The sequence below is a fragment of the Hyposmocoma kahamanoa genome, unplaced genomic scaffold (assembly GCF_003589595.1).
Source record: "Hyposmocoma kahamanoa isolate Upper Pololo Valley unplaced genomic scaffold, ASM358959v1 119, whole genome shotgun sequence".
NCBI classification, from domain to species: Eukaryota; Metazoa; Arthropoda; class Insecta; order Lepidoptera; family Cosmopterigidae; genus Hyposmocoma; species Hyposmocoma kahamanoa.
The window spans coordinates 179,581-202,493 of NW_020653409.1; the positions used below are offsets into that span (position 1 = coordinate 179,581).

General features: G+C 35.5%; 3 protein-coding genes across 6 annotated transcripts in view; 1 reads left to right on the forward strand and 2 right to left on the reverse strand.

Annotated features, from left to right (window-relative positions):
• LOC113240075 (forkhead box protein K1) overlaps positions 1-12,795 on the reverse strand; it is an 80,845-nt gene extending 68,050 nt beyond the window's left edge. For all 4 annotated transcript variants that reach the window (XM_026477285.1, XM_026477286.1, XM_026477284.1 and 1 more), the window contains exon 1: positions 12,045-12,795. In XM_026477285.1, coding sequence (XP_026333070.1) covers positions 12,045-12,409 — 365 coding nt within the window. In that variant the 5' untranslated portion in view covers positions 12,410-12,795. The remainder of the gene's footprint in view (positions 1-12,044) is intronic.
• Positions 12,796-15,339: 2,544 nt separating this feature from the next.
• On the reverse strand, positions 15,340-18,451 carry LOC113240076 (dynein heavy chain 12, axonemal-like). Its single transcript, XM_026477287.1, has 4 exons — positions 18,242-18,451; positions 17,948-18,052; positions 16,887-17,186; positions 15,340-15,451 (listed from the first exon to the last, which is right to left on the reverse strand). Exons 1-3 carry the CDS (start codon positions 18,287-18,289, stop codon positions 16,890-16,892), a joined length of 450 nt encoding a protein of 149 aa, XP_026333072.1. The 5' UTR covers positions 18,290-18,451; the 3' UTR covers positions 15,340-15,451; positions 16,887-16,889.
• Positions 18,452-18,973: 522 nt separating this feature from the next.
• On the forward strand, positions 18,974-19,345 carry LOC113239979 (GSK3-beta interaction protein). The gene has a single exon (XM_026477168.1). The coding sequence runs from the start codon at positions 18,974-18,976 to the stop codon at positions 19,343-19,345; it is 372 nt and encodes a 123-aa protein (XP_026332953.1).
• Positions 19,346-22,913: the final 3,568 nt, after the last annotated feature.

Here is a 22,913-nt window from a genome sequence, read left to right on the forward strand (position 1 = left end):
TTTTTTTATAATATCAGGGTCATGGGCGCAGTGGCAGGGCCCCTTAGATATTTGCGTTTTATACCTGCGGCACTAACTACTAACACGACTTGTTCATCCCGTCACTTGGTATGATAACAAAAACCGTACTAAAGTGCCTTTGTGGCAGAACGGTTACCATGCCGGGCTGCCATGCAGAGGTCCCGGGTTCGATTCCCGTGCCGGGAGAACTATTTGTATAGCCTAAATTTATATATTTCGTGAGTTTGGGTGTAATTTGCGGTTATCTATGTGTGTGTCCATGGCACCCGCGATACAGGGTTTCCCTGCGGGGCTTTAAAAAAAGAAGAAAAAGAACAGTAATTGCTAGTCACACACGAAATAACAAAATACAATAATTTCATTATTTCAGTGGGAGGTCTATCCACTCTGTGTATTAACTTCCTCGAAGTTTCGGTACATGTATTCAGCCTATTGCGATGTCTATACAATTATCTTCAATGTCAATAACTCGTACTAAAACGATTGTCACGATGACAATGATAACATTTTAACAGTCCGCGTTAAGAGCGCAAATTTATCGGAGAAAAAGCAAGAGAAATAACATTGTACCAGTGTATCCGTTTCGGAATGCAGATACGTGGGATGAGTTGGTTGGCACCGCGTTCGTGAACTAGTATATATTTTGTCAAGCAACGAGATTAGCATTAAATAATAGAATTAACTCGAGCAAGAGAACATTGAGGTGTGCAAGATGATATTGCGACTACGACAGAGACGGGAATGCTTCGATTAGATCGCATGACGATTAATACTGAGTCTGTGTTAGCAAATAAGCATTGTGTAAAGTAACTGTAGTGCCTATCAATGGAATCTTAGCTGACGCCTGAATTATTTTTATGAAACCACCAAATAACGGAACGAACGAGTCGTGTGCCTGATGTAAATAAATAACGCACAGACTCATTGCCCCACACAAGGGAAACCTTGCACCGTGGATGCCATGGCATGCCCGGGAATCGAAACCGTTCGGTCACGGAGGCGGTTTAAATGAGATTAGAATGAAATGTAAACCGACGAGTCTGTCCATAGCAATTGCACAGTTTTAAATCGCAAAGATCCGAGGGTGACTGCCACTGCGCCCGTCGCCCTGACACGTAAGTTGGCAAGACCTTCGCTTCGCGGCAGAAATGGGCAAGATGACAGAACTTCCCTGGGCGAACTCATTCACAAGGAGCTCTACGCTACTAGGACTGCCTGGGATGCTTAGGTGGTTCGAATATGTAGAGAGATGAATGAAAGAAATGGACTAAACAGATTTCTAAGGCTAATCAAAATATAGGTCAAAAATGCCCTTAACTGTGTATGAAAGCGTCAAGGCGAAAGGTGTATGTCAGGATCATGCATCTATGAACCAGACTAGTTTCCTTCTCTTGGACATCAGCCTTATAGAAATGAGAATGCAGAAGGCTCGTTCCACAAGATTTATTTTAAGAGATGAAAAAAGAAGAAAAAGATGGCCTAAAAGGGCCTATATAATTTTGATAGAAATCGATAGGGAAATGAAAGTGGTTTGTGATTCATGGGCACATCTTCTCGTTTCTTAAAATTGTAGAATTTAGTAGCAGGAGCTCCTTGTGATAGAGTTCGTCCAGGGAAGTACTGCCACCTTACCTATTTCTGCAGCCAAGCAGTAATGCCAGCATTGCTGCGTACCGCTTTTCAAGGGTAAAGTTGTGGTGAAATTACATACACATAGGACTTGTCAACTTATGTCTCAGGGTGTCGGGCACAATGGCAGTGCCCTCAGATCTTTGTGATTTAAGGTCTGAGTGGTAGTGCAACTGTTATGGACAGGCGTGTAGATTACAACCAGACGCAAGACTTGTTCGTCCGACGGGACGATCGACTTTCTTTCGAGGGATCGATTTTCTTTTTTATAATACTAAGTGACGACTTAGTATTATAAAAAAGAAAATCGATCGTACTCACGACCGATAGAACAAATGAGAGTATTGAAGGGAAAGCGAATGCGAGAACGATTCAAACCAGAAAAGAGAATGTTAAAAAGGTGGGATGACAAGAATTTCTTGACAATACTAATTCGCAGTTCAATTCGCGAACTTTAGCGTGTCTGTATGTTCCCTCTGTCCTCCATTGGCCATCTAGTATTTGTCCAATATTCTCGTGTTCCACTTGTTGTTAGTCCATAGGGATATGAGCTGTGTTGTAGAGTTAGAAACGCGTAGATAAGGTATTTGTTTTGACGGCTACCGTTTTTATGCGACTGTCTCACTTCCAAGGTTGACATCACTTCAAACGTCTATTTTATTCTGAGCTTCGATTACTTTAGCTTTTCACATTACTAGAGTTCTGTTATTAATGGTTTTTGTTTACATTTCTGCACATAGTCCGTTTTTACTTGACCTCCCATTTCTTTCACAGTGTATAAATTTGAAGTCCATTTAACGTTGGTTGTTAGTTGTATGTTTTATCACTCAATACAGGTTTTGTGACCTATACTACTGACGATAAAATGTTAGGTGCCTCACTAAATGTTCACTTAAGATTTTATGACGTCCGAAGTGGATTTTATTATTTTGATTTCAAAATTAATAATACGTCACATGAATGAAAAATTTTGTTTTCATAATGCCAAGTGATGGAACCAAGTCGTACGTCGCCTTATAGCCTATCCATAACAGTTGCAGTACCACTCAAGAGCTTTAAATCTTAAAGGCACTGCCACTGCGCCCGTAACCCCGAGACATACGTCGAAAAGTCCCATGTGCCTCTAATTTCACCAGCACCCTGAAAGATACGGAAACTACAAGATATGCTACATTTCATGGAACGTGACCATTATGTGACTATAAGCCAAATTTGGTGTGGGACAGCGAGAGAGTCGTATACTTGAGAAAACTGATAAGACGAAGATGAAAATATTAACACTACGATCGATGTATATTTATGAGGCCTGTGTTTATGTCAAAGAAAATTTAAGCAACTTTAATATAGTCAAAACTAGATATCCAAGAAACACAAGAAATATAATCTCAGTACAGAGTACTAAAAAACCGACCTCAAAAGTAAGTAGAATTACGTCTATTTGCTAAGTTTTATTGAAATATCCCCGTGAAATATAGTTTTGGTCAAATTCCAATTGTCATTGTTTGTTTTTATGCTATTAACTAATTTAACTTTATTGCATACTACATCAAAAATGAAAAATAATTGGTGTAAAATATGAATATGAAAAATTATAGACCTATAGCGTTAACAACAGTATTCTCAAAGGTTATTGAAAAGATTATTTCTAAAAGTATTTATGACTACTTTGAAACAAATAATATATTTTGTAACGAACAAAAAGGATTTCGTAAGAATAAATCCATTGATCTCGCTACTGCGAGATTTATTTTATTATATGAATTTTTTAACATTATTTACAATAGAATGGACAAAAGAAAACCTGTAATGACACTGTACATGGACATGTCAAAAGCTTTTGACTATGTGGATATATTAATGCAAAAATTAGTAATTTATGGTTTACGCGGAAATACTCAAAACTTATTAAAATCATATCTGAATGACAGAACACAAATAACACAAATCAGTCGAATTTCTTTAACTACAAAAACAGAAACTATTTACGAATCTTCTCCTAGACTAGTAAAATATAGGGTTCCACAAGGTAGTGTTCTAGGTCCATTGCTGTTTATTATTTATATTAATGACATGCCTAAATCAATTACAAAACACATGACTTTATTCGCTGATGACTGTACTATTTTATTTGAAAATGAAACTGAAATAAAAGAATCCATAATAAATGTAATGACATGGCTTAAATTTCATAATTTATTACTAAATCTTGACGAAACGACAATTATGTATTTCAAGCAATGGGGCAATAACTTTTTGACAAACAAAGTAATTTATAACTCTCGGGTTATCGGTGAAACATCGGGAACCACATTCCTTGGACTTCACATTGATAGGAAAATGTAATGGGAGGACAACTTCAAATAATATTTAACAAGCTATCGAAACAATCATACGCTCTCTTTAAATTGTCTAAGGTGGTAAACAAAAACGCTTTACTTGTATACCATAGCTATGTAGCTGCAACACTCAGATATGGTATCTTATTTTGGGGTAATATAGCAACATAATACAAGTTTTTCGAGCTCAAAAGAGGTGCATAAGGGCAATCTGTGGACTGAAACAGACAGACAGTTGCAAAAACTATTTTCGAGAACTAAAAATTTTGACATTGCCTTCATTGTATATCTATGAAACAGCCTTATTTATACGACACCCTTAACTTTTTCCTGTAGTTACAAGAGCACGACATCCTAACCAACTACGCCAAATAATTTGTAAAACGTCACTATTTGAGAAGAATATAATTGCAATGGCACCAAAAATCTATAATAAATTGTCATTACAGTTAAGGCAGAATGAAAATTTCGCGGAATTTAAACGCACATTATTTGAGTATTTAATTGAAAAATCATTTTATACATTAAAGGAATTTTGTTAACTAATTTCACATTAATTAATTTATTATTTATTATTGAGAGAATCAATTAAGGGAGACCATTGACTTTTACTATACGACGACTAAAATTGAAAAATAACATATTTAATTACCGATGAAATGTGATTCCATTTGTTTTGTAAATTAATGTTTTACTGTTTTTCCCACATCAACGAATGGAACAGCCCCCCATTGTTAGAGATATATTTATTATAATAAATACAGAATGTTTTTGGAATATACGGAAACGTACACACAGGTCGGTCGTTAGCGCTGTACTATTTCAGCTTTCTAATTTGTGATTTCAGTGCAAACGAGAGTTGATTTTAAAAGCGATATAAGGCCCATTTGCCTGATGAGTTGAAGATGAGATGAGATTGAGATGAGATGAAGAGAACGTGGCAATGTAAACTTCAAGTACAATGCTATTCAGAACTAAAACAGTCACAAATGTTTTATGACTAAAACGATTAGCTACAACTGCTGCCTTGTTTCGTAAATAGAATACATCTAAATATAATACATCTTTAGCTTCATAAAACAGCGCACGCGCCAACAACCCCAAATACTGGCAACAAAGACATTCTTGATTTAAAAATACATATTCGACACAAATTCAAAAATAGAAACATATTTTCGTCAAATTCGCCTTTACTCGAGAATAATGAACGAGCCCTTGAAAACGTGTGCTGTTTCTTAAGCAAAAACGCTAGAACTGTGTCCTGGATTAAAAGTTGGGTACACAGCCAGGCCATTTACAGGATATTAAGACATTTTCCTTAGTTCGGCAACGTAGCCAATAATCATAACTATTTGCTAGTTTACTGACATACATACAATAGGTACTCACGCCTTTGGCTTCTTATTGGGATTTAGGAAAAGACTTTTAATCCATTTCGCCCGACCCAGCCAAACTTCTCTTGCTTCACATTCAATTAATACATAATATCTTTTCGTACAAGCCCTACTATTCTTCTCACTACGCACAAGTCTTTTTAAGAACATTCTCGATTTCATCTGTCGTCCTTCGTGGCCGTCCTCTTCCCCGTGCTGGACGTTACCTATTTCTGCCGCTAAGATGAGCATTACAGCATTTCGGTTTAGAAGGGTAAGGGTGTTGATGAAATTACAGGCACATGGGACGTGGCAGTGCCCCGCAGATCTCTGCAATTTAAAGGACCGAGTGGCACTGCTATGGACAGGCGTGTCGCTTACCGTCAGGAGCACGACTTGTTCGTCCCGTCACTTGACATCATAAAAAACTTACAACAAAAGAAACTTTGATATTAAACTGCCTCCGTGGCCGAACGGTTACCATGCCGGGCTGCCACACAGAGGTCCCAGGTATGGTCTACATTTATTTCCCTCGTGAGTTTGGGTGTAATTTGTAGTTGTCTATGTGTGTGTCCATGGCACCCGCGACACAGGATTTTCCTTAGTGCGGAGCTATGTTGAGTGTGTGCGTTATTATTATTATTATTATTATTATACTTTGAGAAATCATTCATTTAATACTATTAACGGAAATTTCAAAAACCAGCTTGCAAATAAAAGCTGAACTGTATTATGGTATCTATTTGTGCAATATACGGCAAACAAAATAAATAAAATCTCGAATAAGTTTTATAAATTTTCAACTATACTTGTCAGACACTTGTTTACCAATAGAAGCGCGGTGTCATTGCGCAAGTGGCAAGCGCCGCTGGCATTGCAACGGGCGCAGGCGCATGCATGCCCATTGGTGTGCATTGCCGACATACGGTAGTTGATTTCAACACGATCTGCTTCTACTTGCGTTCGACCGTAGAACATTACAGTAGTGCTAATATCAAATAGTACAATAATGAAGAGGCCGTGATTTTTAAAAAACAGAAATAATACCAAAGCACCTTAATTTAGTTTACCGCCTTTCTTGAGTAAGCGGTACAGGTAGGTATTTTTAATTCTCGCAATTACGAACACTTGGCAGTTGGATGTATGAGTTTTTCTTTTGCCTGTTTACATAGTTCATTGTTATAGATAGATCTAAAAGTTTGAAACAGCGGACAGTAATAGATTCACACTGAAGACACAACAAGTCACACTGTCCATAAATGGCAAACTTTCCGTGTTCGTTTTTTTGGTTTTGATAACAACGCATTTCCGAACATGTTTGAGAAAAAAAAGTTCTTATGTTTATAACTCAATCACATATAAACAAATGAATAAACGTTAGTGGTATTTGTTCAAAATTCAATATCCAATGTTATGTATGGGAATTTTTATCGTGGAAGCAAATTTAGTCGGGGGCTGAAGCTATAAGGCGGCCTTTCCTCCAGAGATGTGCGACGTAGCGAAGCAGTATGCGAGGAAAAAATCCACCAATAGGATTACTTCATTTTCCTAGCCTCGCTTAGCGCAGCTCCGGTGAAAAAGGGTTAGCAGAGCTAAGTATTTGTACATACAAAGTGTGCCAGAGATGTGAGCGAGGAATGTGTGCGAGAGATGCGTGCAAAATGGTGCAGAAAATGAGAGCTACTGAAAGTATAACACTAATTGACACCACTGACATATCGCCACCGCTCACCCCACCACACCGTACCCCGTCCGTGACATAATTCTGCGGTTGGACAAATGTACTATGATCTTACATCTGGATAGTTGATCCACATAATGAGAAAATGTGTCCAAGTGGTCGAGTCCATGTGGTAGCAAGGGATCTTATTTCGTTGCACTTGATAACTTGGATTTCTTTGTAAAGCGTGCGAACTCCGCAACCCGTCGCTGTTGATGTTAAGGTTAAACCTTTGACGATGCAACCTCCTTTTCTCACCTGTTCTTTGGTTCCTGGCCACGTGTTTTCAAATTTTGAATCGTTCTTTACTTCCTTTGCCTCGTCATTCTCATTTTGTTTCGTTCCGTTCGTCACTCTCTGCTCAATCGCTGAAGCGAGCAGTGCTACTCTTCTAATTTTGATCCTTTTCCCAGTTCCCAACCTAAATCATGTGCCAATTTTAGTACCAATCTAACCTAGTAATATTGTATAACTCGGCCCTTTCGGGCCTTCCTTTCTTTCTTTCGACTTTACTTATGAAATAAGTTTTGTGGACCGGAGTATTGCATTTTATTGATCGTGGTCATGTCACTTTACAACCTCTTCGAACGCGGTTCCCTCTGTTACCAAATTCACTTCATTATTTTAATTATTTTGAAGGGTATAGCCAAAAGAATGATTTTGGTTCCACTCGCATTGGGTCAGTTTGACAGACCATGGTCTAAATCCTTAGAAGAGACTTGTGACCAGAAGTAAGACGTATTGATTGAGTTAACGACAACGCGAAGCAGTAATGAAACGCCAATATATTCGTGTCGCCGGTCGCTGTCGCAATATTTACCCGTATGTTTCCAACGTTATGTAACAAGACGCATAAACAAGCGGTTCGTCACACGGCCCAGCGTAAACACGTGCCATATACTACTTGTAGTATCGTATAGAGCAGCGTTTACCTCGCGCATATGACCTATATGTCTATCTAGATCTTTCTCAGCGAAAACAAGGTAAACATAAGTATTGTGTAAACCTATTATTATAACTAATATTTGTAAATAGCGAGAATAGAACATATGAAAGTCACAATATTATGATTTAAAATACAATGTTAAAAGACAAATTATCGGCACTAATAAAAACAATAATAGGTAATACACAATATTACTTGTCTTCAAAAAAAATCCTCTAATAGAACCCATTATCCAATTTCCTCGTTTCTAACGCTTTCAAGATTGCTGTTTTATATTACTTTCTATATTTATTTTCTTTAATATTTCAACTGTAGTAGAACTTAAACCAAGGTCATGAAATATATATAAAAAAATAGAACTTAAAAATCAACTTCAACACCTTTTAAACACTCTTTAATTATATCTAATAAAATTACCAATAAAATCACCAAAAAAAAGTTTGCTATATGTTAAAAATGCTGGCAAAATACGTATATTCAATACTATATTACATATTTATTAATTAGCTAATGAAACAAATTAAATAATGAAAGAACAAAACATTTATAGTGTCATACGACACATAATATAGACAGTACATAACATACACCAGTAGTGTTTATGACACACTTTATATAAGTTAAAAATCATGACAAAGCTGAAAATTGTAGTCTTTATTCTGAATTTTATAATAATAATAATAATATTTTTATTCATCATCATGGGTAGAAAAGTACATAATAATATTGGCACAGGTTTGATGTTATATAATTTTTTATTTTAATGTTAGGATTTTATATATAACATAAACAAGTGAAGATGTTTCCTAAAGATCATCTTCATCAACCTATTACATATCCCACAGTTGGGCATCGGTCTCCTCCAAGGAGTAGCAGTAGCAATCTTCATGAAAGCGATATTTTAATTGTATCAAGTTACTGGAAGAACAAGCCGTGGGCCTGTATCAAAGGTTTAAATCTCAAAGATCTGACGAGCATGCAGAGACATAAGTTGACAAGTCGCATGTGCCTATAGTTTTTGATTACCTCCATGGTTGACTGGCTTGCACTCTCATGGTGTCCTGTGATAGACTCTGATGTAGAAAAGTAACTTTTCTATATTGTCTCAGGTCTGAATATTTGAGATACCGTCATATTTCTGATTTCCAAAACACAAGTCGTTTAGTTACTTTCTTTGGGACCAGTACAATGTACGTGATGACGTCTAATATTTAAATTACATTTATTTATTACTTTCACCCTTCAAAACCAAAAACAGTAATGCTCACATTATTGCTTGGCGGCTGAAATAAGTATGATGGGCAGTATTTCCCTTGACAAACACTTTCATAAGGCTCTCTTCTACTACTGATGATAAAATAATTAAGAACAGTAATTATGCACAACAATTGCAAAAAATGCACAACAAAAGAAAAAGTTGCACAACAATTTGTTTACATCCAATACCAATAACGTGGTCACAAGACAAACAGGAAAATTGTTAGTAAAAAGACCTTTCACTGTCATTACGATACATGTCTTGTCCTCTGACTCTGACTCAGAATCTATGATGAAATTTTGACGAAAATGCGGCCGAAAACAAGTGAATCATTTGTGTTACAAAATTGTAACACTGTAGGTTTAGAATGATGAATTTATGTCTGTAGTTAACCTTGAGGATAACCAAAGTTCATTCACAGAAATGAAATAAAACTTTACAACATTACATTGGCCCGTTTAGAAGGGTGTTCTAGAAACACTGCAATGGAAGGAATTTTCTGTTCAATACCTACTACTACTAAGTAGAAGTTTTCTTAGGCAAGCCAATGAGAATTGTAACAAATGAACCCTTTACCATTTCCATATTACAATATACAGACATATTAAAAGAACCCAATGAGTAATTGCTTGTACACAATCAAAGAGCAAGATTTAAAATGTAGAATAGTCTAAAGTCTAGATAGCAATGCACAGACAATGAGCACAAGGCCGCGCCGTCTAATATAATACACAACACAACATGTGACATAAATACTACGCCCAAGTCGCGATCGCCGCGCGTACTTGTCACTATAATGACGTTCTACGAGATTTAGAATAGATAAACATAATAAACATAATGTTAAATAAGAAAAGGAGCTTACTACATGTTTTAAAAAAAAACTGTAGGATTACACTTTACAGTAAACTATTAAAGTAATAAATAAAGAGTGTTTTAATCTCTCGTTCATGGAAGTTTTTTTTAATAGAAAAATTGTTGTTCTGCTCTCTATTTTGTAAGTTATTATTATTAGGCTAGTTGTTCAGGCTAGTTGAGCACAGCCCTTCATTAAACAACCAACCTTCTGCAAACAGCAGTTGATCTATTGTAATTAAAGAATTGATTTTCCTGGTTTTGATTGTTTATTTTTGTTAGGTAGGGGTAGTAAGGAAGACTTTTCCTTGACTTTCGCAGTTGCTCTTATAGAAATTACTAGTAGATTGGACCTTTCATAATGACTAAGACAATCTTATAAACAAACAGATGAATGACCTACTTGATAAGATGGAATGTAATTAATAACATAATAATAGGTAGTTTGCTCTCACAGTTGCGTTAAATACATGTTAATTTACTTTTGGTTTTTCCCTAACTAAAGAGAAGTCAAAAGATAAGGTAATTTGTTAGCGTAGCTATATAAACTTTGCTGCAAAATTGTTTTGCTGCAAAATTGTTTTGAACACATTTATGCTGAATGAAAATATAACACATAACCTTTTGACTCGTAACATTTATATTTTAAAACATAGTCTGGATGTGAATTCATTTAAGTAATAAATATGTACACACCCACTGTTTAAAATATTATTGAAGGTAAACAAAAATTATCAATGTTTCTTAACTGGATATTTATAAGTTTATATTGGAAATACACAATTTTACAATATAATACAGTATAACTACGTGCTTAAGAAGACACGAGACAAAAAAAACATTTATCCATTAACCTTCTTTACAGTTTCATGGGTGGTAATTTTTTAGACAAATTTATGCTTTCTAATCCCTTATGAAAATCCATCCTTGCAGTTTGTATCTTTATTTCATTATGCAATTTTTTCTGTTACATGGAAATGATGAAATCCGATAGAATAGGATTGTTTCCTTATTATGTTTTTAAATGAAACATGTTATTTATAGGTATGTATGTATGTTAGCGGGCCACACTAATAGGTGCATTTGAATTCATGTTACATAATATTTTTTGTTTGTATTTCGGATTGTTGCATCATCCAACCACCATAGTTTGTTTGGGTTGCTTATCACACTGTTTACAAATAAAAGATTACAGTTTAATTTTACTTGATAAATTTGTATTATGTGCAAAATTAGGGAGATAAAATTATTGGTGACCTCAAAATTTATTGTTTGTTTACATGCCCATGCAAAGGTTAAAGATAAAAAATATCTGCAAATTGCAATATAGTATTAAGCAAGGAGTATTTGAAAACATTAAATGGTTTCATATGTGTATAGTTTTACAAGAAGTATGTTTGTTTAATGTTTTAAAGAGAAAAAAATACTATATAAATAACAGTTAGCTTAACTTGTAATTCTACTTTTACGATCACTAACTAACTAACTACAGGCAACTAATAGATTCAGGTGTTACTTTGCATGGAAGTCCATGTAGATAAAAATGGAAATAACTTTATTTGCTACTCCGCGAACCCAGAGAAAGTTAAATCTTGCAAAATAGCTGTTTGTGTTGAATATTTTTTTATTCAGTTAAATTTCCCACCCTCACTCTGCACAAAATTAAGAAAACCTTCACTGGGTTTGCAAAGTAGCAAATTAGTTTATTTCCATTTTTATTGATTCAGTTAGACGGAAAAAACCACATGTGTCAACATAGATCCACAACAGCAGGAGCATTTATTGAACAACTCAATAACAGGTGGGCAGACATAAACAAATGGTTTGTTTACTAACAAATAACTAATTGATTCTTGTATATAATGCAGGCTTATCAGTGATGAGATATGAAAGAAGGAAGACTCACCTCCGTGGCAGCAGCATTGGGGCAGAGCCTTTCCGCTGGAAGATGCCGTCGACGAGCACGCCATTCTTGCTGTTGCACGTTAAATAGAACTCCGGAGCGTCGTAGAATAGCTCGAGATGCCGCCGTGAAATGAAGCTCGAGTGGCCCATATTCACGTCCACTTGGCCGCGACTAGAGTTGCGCCCGATGATGACGCGCTTTTGGCGGATCAGGTACTCGAAGTCACGGCCGTCAAGCCGCGCGATTGCCACCGGCGATGGCTCCTGCGCCCACTGCACCTTGGAGGGCGACGGCGGCGCCGACTTTAGCGAGAGCAGCGCCCAAGCGTCGCTCTCTGAACTCCGCGAGAACTGAGTCTGGGCCATGGCACGCGCGGGCCGGACGTTTCACCAAGCCTGCCGCACTCCACTCGCCACGCGCGCACCAACACGAGGGCGCATCACACGATCGGACCAGCCGCCTCCGCGCACACACCCGGATATCCGGAACCTGCCGAATCTCTGCCCGCTCTACAATTTGAGGTTACTGACGGGACGCACATGCGCAAACTTTCTGCTTGTGCGGTAAACAAGAATTATATAAACCACCACACCACCACGTGATAGAACTGTATACATATACCTACTCTGGAACTGCGGATCGATACTATTCCGTACGAAAATGCCGTATATGTTCAAAATATTGAACTTTTAGATGTTGCACAACTGAATTTTCGCAATTGGAACGAAATTAGACACTAAAGTAAACACGAGGCGAGAACAAAAATAACCAAAAACGTCAGTTCGGCAACGCAGTTTACAAGTTTGCTGCGCCATCTACACAACACAGCAAAAAATAGTACTAAACATATTATTCCGTTCCCCGCATACATTGTTAATGGAGGAAGTAACCATCTAAAAACAATGAGGTCAATAAATGACTGCTGATTGAAAATACAAACTAAGATGATTAATAGAAATTAATATCTTGATAAGTTTTACTATGTTAACTAATTAACACAACATTTATATGACATTAGAAACCCTAATTTTGTAGTAATTTGATTGAAAATGGTAGTCGAAAAATGCGTGTAAAGAATCACTAGTGTTGTGGGTTAAGATTAATATTTTGTTTCCAATCGATATAATTATATTCATGAAGGTTTTTTGGAAGCCCAATTTGATGTAATAATCGTTTTCAAGTTCAATGTGCAAAGAGTGTGAAAATATATATTTTAATATTTATGAAAATATAATTTTATTGTAATTTTTGTACAATATATATTTTTATCTCCTCTGATTCCTCACAGTATTTAAAATTGTTAGCGTATGCTGTGAATTAAACCTTAAGTGTTCACTTATCAACGGTAGTAGCGGTGCGTTGCAGAGCAATTAAATGAAATATTGTTATGTTTTCTGTAAACATATATTCTTAGTTATTATAAAAATTAATCTCAATATTTACGCATGTCGCATGTGCAAACAATCATTCGATTAACCATCAAGTAATCGATTCGGTTGGCGATGACAACACTAGATACTAACCGTCATCGTTAGTGTATCATCTATGGTTGTAATGTCAATTTTTGTTTCACAGTTGTGGTTGCAAGAGGAATGGAGTTTTTACAGAATTGCTCGAATTCTATAGTTTTTCATTGATTTGAAATTGTATTTCTGGGAATAAATTTTTTGGAAAATTCTTCAATTAACTGAAACACAGGGTAAGTGTAAAAAGGAAAACTTGCGCGAAATTTGAACTCTACGACCGGTGCTTCTTTTGTATAAACACATTTCTTTCTATATTTAAGTGATAATGGGTTCTTTCGTTTAATTTTTTTTACCCATCGATGTTTTTACCTAACACTGATTATTAAAGTTAATGTAATAACAAAGCGTCTGCCTACCTTTGCTCTTGTTATCCCTAATATTATAGGGCTCATATATGTGGCGACTAAGTGCCATATCCCTGCGGGGTGTCATAACAATACACTAAGTACTAACCTAATGGAACGTGTATTGTTATGACTTGCATTTGAAATAAATAAATATGTGTAAAATTATTTTAATTTTTTGACCTCATTTACCATATGTATCATTGACTTACAATTATATGGACGTCGGGTCCGCGCTAATTAAAGGTGTCCGAACTTATAGGGCGTTAAAATCGTATACAGAGCGTCATTCACGCTTTAGTCTTCGTTTGTTCGACTGACAGCGAAGCAAGCAAAATTAGACAGTACTGCGATGACATTACAATTTAAATTCAACATTTTAGCTTTTTCATATTCCTTTACATGTCACTACGTTTAAATAGGTTGACTTAGGACATTTTTTCGTGGTTTTTGTATTAGACCCGTCATCCATTTATTTGTAAGTCAATGATATGGATACAATAAATATATTGAGTATCAAGTAACAAATTAATGACTGACAACTTAAAAACCACATTCTCACTCTATAACTAGCTTTTATTATTATATTCTATAATTAGCTCAAGATTCAGTAGCAATTTGTGTTATAATATATCTAGGGTTGGCGGACTAGAGCACATAAGCAAAAATATTGGAAGATGTGAATGTGAAGATAGATAAACAGATAAAACGTTTATTTGGATCTACAGACATTACAGATATACATAACAGAAAAATATGTAATATAATAAAAAGAAAAAACAGCAGAGTCTCAGCACTGCCTGACACTCAATTATGTATGTGTGCTGTAGCAGTGCAAAAAGGCTATAGCTCAGCATTGGTGTTTACTCAGGAGCAAAACGCTCATTTTCAGCTATGACCTCTAGAGGATGTTGTGAATATAATAAGCAGCTAGCTGGCACCATTTCATGTTGGATAAATTAAACAAATAATAATTTCGAAACTAAATAAATACAAAAGATAATATAAATATAATAGAAAATAATATTTCTTTTAGATTTAATTTAACTATATTAATAATATATAATTAAAATTACAACTTTAAATTTTATGTGAATATTATATAAAAGACAATTTAGTTATAAATAGGTACATACTGTTGCTATTACACAATGTTATGAAGACAATGACAGATTTTAAAAGATGCCACTAGATTTTAAGTTACAAATTAAGGAAGCAACAATTGGAATTTGACTAATGTGCTTTAGTAGGTAGATGTCTTAATTTAAATGAACTTTGTTTTTGTCTTACACACTTTAGTACGCCAACCCTATTTCATTTTGAAGACTTTCCTTTGCTTTTAAATTAAATAATTAAAAAAAAATAGTAAGAAATAAAACTAAAACTCGTAATAAAATACTATAATATTTTATTTTTCAATGATTAAGACTTGATACAAAATATCACAGTTGTTAAATATTATTGTAATATTAAAAGGAATATAATGAGAAATAAATTACGATATTTACAAAAAATCTCATAAGCCCTTCTGAATTTCCTGCAAGAAAACAAACACATATTAATAGTAGTCTACAAATTATGAAATTGGTTTCAGTCAATATATATCTAGGGTCGGCGGACTAAAGCACATAAGGCAAAAAGTGCTTCATTTGTCATTATATAATTTTATATTTTTTTGTGTTGTTTTTAGTGTCGGAAGTTAAATAACCTCTTGAATAAAGTTACAAATTTATGAAGTAACAAATGAATTTGACTTATGTGCTTTAGTCCGCCGACCCCAGAAATATACGTGCCAGACATCGAGTATATAAGCAGAAATAAAGACAAAATGTCGTTTAATTTGTTTAAAAACTATTCTGCCAAATCATTACGGTAACAACTGTGCACTGGTTGTTGCTAGGGATGGATGGCCCTTGTTTCGTCTCTATTGCTGGTTATGTACTTGATGGTGCAGGATATCCTCACCAATTGCTTGATCTTAAACTTGATAATCACATGTACTAAGAGTGCCAGAGCAACGGAATTCACTTGGACACTTTCCAAAACACCCAAGCCAGAACCAATTTAGAAAGTTCATTTACCAAATTGATTCTTCTGGGAATCAAACCCAGAGCCCCCGCATCCAGCACCCACAACGTAAACAGTTAAGCCACTGGGGTAGTCAAATACCAATTATGAAATAAATGATTTCATTAATAATACCAATCTAAACATTACCAGAAAAAAAAAACAAAAACAGCTATGTCACATTTTGAATCATTCCTAATTTTCAAAGCCAAACGGTACCTTTATGTACATTTTGATGAATAATTTGCCCAATCTGATTATCAACCACTAAATAATATGTTAAAAATATGTTTCAAATCCATGGACTCAAAATTAATGAGACTGGACTTGAATCGATATTTCGTCGGTTAAAAGGTAAAACTCACTAATAGCCTAATTGGCCAAAGGGAGATAATTAAGATTTTGTATTTTTTCATTATGAAAAATCACTAAAGGACTGGTATGTATTAAAACATGAAGGACACCACAGACTTACTGAATTTTTCTTGTCATAGATGTTCTTCCCAATAAAGCAAAATTGAAAAAATCTAGTTTTTGAACAAAATGTCACTTAATGAGTTTTACCTTTTAACCGACGATTTATCGGTTTTTATTCCAAAATTCCTCAAATGTGAAACAAATTTTTCTGAGTAATCTCTAAAGACTGTTCATTTTATTGTATGTTATATGGTTTATAAAACCTAGGCCTACTTAGGCCCACTCATAGACTTCTGGGGTTACAGGCTCTACTTGTAATGGGTATGAAGGCCCCTGGAATTTTACCAGTCTTGCCATCCTTTCTTATGTCTTGGAAAACACGACAATTTGATATTATTAATATTACTATCTATACCACGTTTGGTATAGACACTGTTTAATCTTTACAATGTGCGATTTACCTATAATATGTAACCAAAAGCATTCACCTATTAATCATCCAGTTGTGTCAAACTGGCCACACCACGATTGATCCAATGCTTCTGGGGTATATCAGAGAGCAATGTGATATACATAACAAAGTTGCTTGAATGTCCCGTTGTGGCTAAAACACCTTTCCGTTCACTCGTCTTGTAAATAGGACAGAAGTAGCACGGTGGAGGGTTGAAATCGGCAATCAGAGCTGGTTGGAACCAGATTATAGGTATGGTGTCAAAGAGGATCTTAGGATACGATTCGTCAAGCATCATTGTTTGACGATTCCATCTTGCACCTTCCAGGAATAGACCCTGTGTGTAAAAATATTGTATTAGCTTTTGTTTTACTTGAATATAATACCAAAAGTAGTGCTGAGGTAAGTCACATACATGCATTGGATAATCAAGAAACTTCAAAACATTCCGAAAACTTAATTAAGTAAATAGTGCAATGCAAAGATATTACATTTAATGATATATTAGTGCTTTTATATTTAGGCCCATATACAGCTCCTTCTACACAGTCGTAAGTCCGATGTTAAGTATGTATCGACTAAGATAGATATTATTCAGGTACCATAATTAATCTCACATGAGCAAAGCTCCTTCATTGATTCTAAACGCTGATTCAGAAATTGTTATTTGGCAATTCTTTTTTTATCTAGGTATCAAGTGGTGGGGGCTAACATGTTGTGCATCTATCTGGTGGTTAGCGATATGACTACCCATGCAGTACCGCTCAGAGCTTTAAATCAGAGATATGACGGGTATTGCCATTGCATCCATAATTTCGTAATTTCTCCAGCACCCGTACCCTTCAAAACCAGAACGCAGTAATGCTTACGTTACTGCTTACAGAATTAGGTACCATATAGAAATAAGTCTCTAATTATGAGTGAATATGAACCTTAAATAAATTTTGCCATGCATATTATATTATCATGCTCCAATTTAGTAATGGATTTGTTATGGACGTACTTCAATGTGAATGCGATTATGTTATAAAATCTAATACTGTAATAAATTTGTTAAAGTTAGATCTGCAAACAACACCCACTGTCATGCTTGCTTACCCAAACGAAGAAACTGTGTTCCTGGCCCTGTTTATCCATTGGTTTTTGCTTGCGTACAAACAGGAACAAATTAATATTCATAAATAATAATTTGATCATGCTGCCCTGTGCCAGATCACAACGCGCCATTGTGAAATTCTCATTTGATTATTTAATTTACGATATATCTGCATGTGATGTCTCTGATCCATCATTCAGTTAAACTTGTAGGTAATACTTATGAATACAAAAATGTCTTCCAATATTTCTTTAAAGTGGTAGAAAATTCAAATTATTCACAAAAAGTAAGCTTACCTTACAATAAACTCCAAAATCTGGGTTAGTACTACACTCGGCTTCCATGGAGGTGATTGTAAACTCGAATTGAACCTGGTCGATAGGTATCTTGTTATGTCGGGAATAGTTCTGTAGTACACCAGTCAGGAAAGACTGAGTAAAATAGAATCCAGAGATCCAGAACACCACTGGTGGGCCTTCGTCTACCCAGTCTTGAAAGAATTTTAGCCTGAAAGGTTAAAGGAAAGATTAGGTTTTTGGTTTAGGTTCGGACAAAAGCGAATAGTGTCATTGCTTATCGAAGCGTTTATTTATGGGTTTGGCGAATTATAAATCTGGTTGTGTAATAATATTTATTTACAACAGCAACAATTCAGCGTTTATCAAAATTGGTACCGTACAAATGAAATGATTTTTTTTTTGTTTGCGTAAGACGGTTAAATAAAAGTTTACAAACAAGTTAGTTAACTAATTAGTTCAGCATGTCTTATCGATCGTTCGCATACAAAAGTTCAAACTTACATTACACTACAATATTAATTCTTAAACTGAAAATTCTTTAATGTTGTAAAAACAATTTTCCATAAGCCATTTGTCTAGTTTCCTTACACATTTGGTATTTTATTAAATATTTTAATACCCAAAAAGAGGCTTGGCCCATGATCATTTACAAACATTTGTTTTTATTCATTACAATGAGCTGGTCTTCACAAACTAACAGCAACCTTTAACAATGTTTCAGGAATAATAATGGATGCAACTGATGAAATTCTGGATGAAATAACCTGGCCACAAGAAGCTGAAGCAGCCATAAATGACATCCGAAAACACGTGAGCAACGCCTCAGTTTCCCCCATATTAACTAACACCAACCAACGCATATACATCAACTTGACTACTTTGGAAAACTCGAATTACTGCATTGAAATGTCAGCCTTGGGATTCAGGATCGTGGGTCGAACTTACGATGACAACAGCCTGGCACAAATGGACAATGATATCTACGAGACTCCTTACGCGTTACTCAATAATATAAGTCAGAAATACAAGGAGTCTTTTGGGGGAGAACTGATGAGCAAACTTATGGATCTAGCTAAGAGTTCAGAAGATAAATTAGATTGAAACTATGAGACGACTTGTTTCAATGCGAATATTTATAGAGTACAAAGATTAATTTGTTTGATTTTGTAGTATTGCGTTAATAGCAGAAACCTGAGATTAGGTTCGCACTGAAATTTCAATGATTTACACACATAGATTTTTGTCACCATGCTGCTGCCTTTACGTGCAGATTACAGATCTTGTTTTATCCTTTTTTAAAGGTAAATAGACAAATTCTTTGTCACTGTGGCAAATGCAGACAACATTACACGTTTGTCTAATAGCCTATTCACTTAGATACCTTCAATAGCCCTGAATTGTAGCTTTCGAGGAAGACATTCCATTCCTTTGGCGTACAGATTAGGAAGAATAGAAGCAAAGCAATCTGGTGCCTTCAAACACAGCACTTACTCTATTTTGGTCTTGTCTGATTGTTTACTTTAAAAAAAAACATTTGTACCGTGTTGTAGTAAAACAAATCATATAATCATAGAAGAACAAAGGAAGAAAGAATTTACTACAAGGCGTACCACTTAACTGAGCGGTTCCTGAGGTAGCTGCGAGGTGCGGAAGGAGTGACAGCTTACGTAACAGTTATGTCGCGCTGCACATGGTATAATTTCAACAACATTTTCCCGACGATATTCGATAGAATAGAACAGAATCATTTATTTCATATGATCAATGATATAACATATAACTACAATTAAAAATACAATGTCAAGGGATAATATGATCGTCACTAACGCAAACAATAATAATGAATATAAAATAAAGTAGTATAACTACTGCTTGTCTACTGTTGCTTGTGTTGTTGTGATACAACGAAGTTAATTAAAACAACATTACAAATATTTCAAAAGAAACTTTCATTCATTATCCAATAAAGGAAGTTGTAGTCGGGTATTCAAAGTTTCGTCGTTTGTAACACTTTTCAGGTTTGTGGGTAGATGTTCGTAGAATCGGGGACCTATTACCCGCGGACTTCTAGTTGCGAGTTCGGTACGGTTGCCAATGGATTTTAGAATAGATTTTATTGAAAAAAGTGCCAAATGCCTTGTCTATTCATTTCAATTCTCAATTAAATTTATTTTTTTGTTATCTTTTCACATAACAATTGATTAATTTGGTAGGGACTTTTTTCAACCAACTTGCTATTGAATATCGTAAGAAAAATCTTGTTGAAATTATCCCGTGTGCAGCCCGACATAACTGTTATGTTGCGTGTTATGTAACTCCTCCCGCACCGCGCAGCTACCTCAGAACCGACTCCGTTAAATGGTCGGCCTTTAGTTGTACCTGTGGACGTGTCAGTATTTAGCTGCGTTATATGAAATGTTAAGGAATAATGTGGATGGCCTAATTTTGTAATACGCCGAAAATGGACCTTACTCTCAGCTTTATTAGCAGTCGGTCCAGTACAAAACAAGGGTGAAACCATACCATTATCATTACAGGGAAACCTAATGCGACAGTGCAGTAAATTACAACTATAAATTAGATGTAAGTACATCATTATAATATATAACGAAATGTAAATAACACAATAAAAATAATGTGACCCTTTGGAATTCGCTGACTCCACGAGCAAAAAATTCAATATACCAGACATTCACTGCCACTAGAAATATTATTCTTTATTGCATAGGTGCCCAAACACGTCGTGTGATTTTTTGTGTTTGGGCGGTGGGTCAAAAAATTTGGGAACCTATGGTTTAGTGTATCGAAAGTAGTTTTAACCTGCTTAAACGAATAACAAGGTTTTTTTCCGTGATAACGTCTCTAGTTTAACTATGAATGAAATAATTGTCTATGTAATTAGAACAGTATTATATATGTATATTCTATATAACATGACAGTATAGATTTGGATAGATTTAAACCTATGTACAATGTACTGCTTACTTAACATAAATACATGCTAACTCAAGAAAAAAATCAATCAATTTGTGAATTCATCATCATCAACTCATTATACGTCCCACTGGTGAGCACTGGTCTCATCTAAGAAGAGGCTTTATCCCAATGTGGATTTGAGGACTTCACTTTTTCCAAGACCCTTTGTCGTTAGTTCCATAATTAACAGTTTTGTTTAAAAAAGGAATTATTTACATCCAATTGCATAATAATCATACCATATAGCCATACTTCCCTCAGAATTATTGAACTGTATTTAGTTCTAAATTTTCGATGTGTAACTAGTAATTACTTTAATACGGTAACGTATTTAGATGAAAAATTTTGCAATTCTAAGTAAAATTATAACTTTGATGTTTTGCTTAATGCATTCTGCGATTGCAGAGGAAAATGTTATCAATTCTGTCATATGTATATTAGGCTGCTAACAGACCTGCAGTATGTTAACGGTTAATACGTGCTGTCCTACATTCAGTCATGTGGTCTAAGTGAACAATAGTCCGAAAATCAAAAACGGCAATTAACAATTCATCGAACAGCAAGAAAAGTTTGTTTTCTACACTGACCCGGCCGGGGATCGAATCGACCTCAGAGATGGCGACACCATGAAAACTGGTGTGCAAGCCACTCGACCACAGAGGCCGTCAAATTTGAGTTGTAACACTCAGGATTCGTGTTAGCTAGCAACCTCGTAAAGACAGAATATTACATCTTCTGACTGTTAGGCTGCTAATAGATTGACTGTATGTCGATCTCGGCTGCATGAAGTCGATTTCGACTTTCGACAGTTAATGCATGAAGTCGTTATACGCATTAACTGCTTGTAGTTGGAACCGACTTCGTGCAGCTGAGATCAACTGCATGTATATAATGCGTGAAGTCGTTATCAAGTTTATGCAGTCGTTGTCTTGAGTGCATGAAGTTGATTACGACATTACGACTTCACGTATTAACTATAAACATGCAGTCAATCTGTTAGCAGCCTTAGGGGCGCAGTACAATTTGCCATACGACATTGTGAAGTATTTTACACGATCGCTAGCCACAACTTCTCACTTTAAACTCATGGTACATTTACTATTAAATATAATTTTGTTGAGTCAGCATCAAGAAGTTTCCTAAGGGTGCGTACAGATTTCGCGAAAGAGCTGTATGCGAAAGACTCGCGAGCTGCGCACGTGCATTACGCTGTGCGATCTGTTCGCGTGCCGTTCGCGCGCCACTCGCCACATAATTACTAGCATATATTTAACTGCACGCATGCAGCGCGCGTGCAGTGCGCACATGGGGCATTCGCCACATCTGTACGCACCCTAAAGGGTATATTTCCAAGTGCCACCCACTGAATGTCTGATTTTTCGTAACATTGTCATATTATTAAATATTTAGATTGATGTATAGAAAACTATTTAAAAATTTATTAAATGGAAGTTTTTTATAAATGTTTAAGACTATTTTGTTTCGGATTTTTATTTTATTTACTTATTGGCGGAGATTTTATTGCACAACTAATTATAAGTGAACAGGTTACAAAAACAATAAATATTGTTTATATTTATTGTTTTTGTAATAAATAACACTGCCTCCGTGGCCGAACGGTTACCATGCCGGACTGCCACGCAGAGGTCCCAGGTTCGATTCCCGGGCCAGGAGAAATGTTTGTATGGCTTAC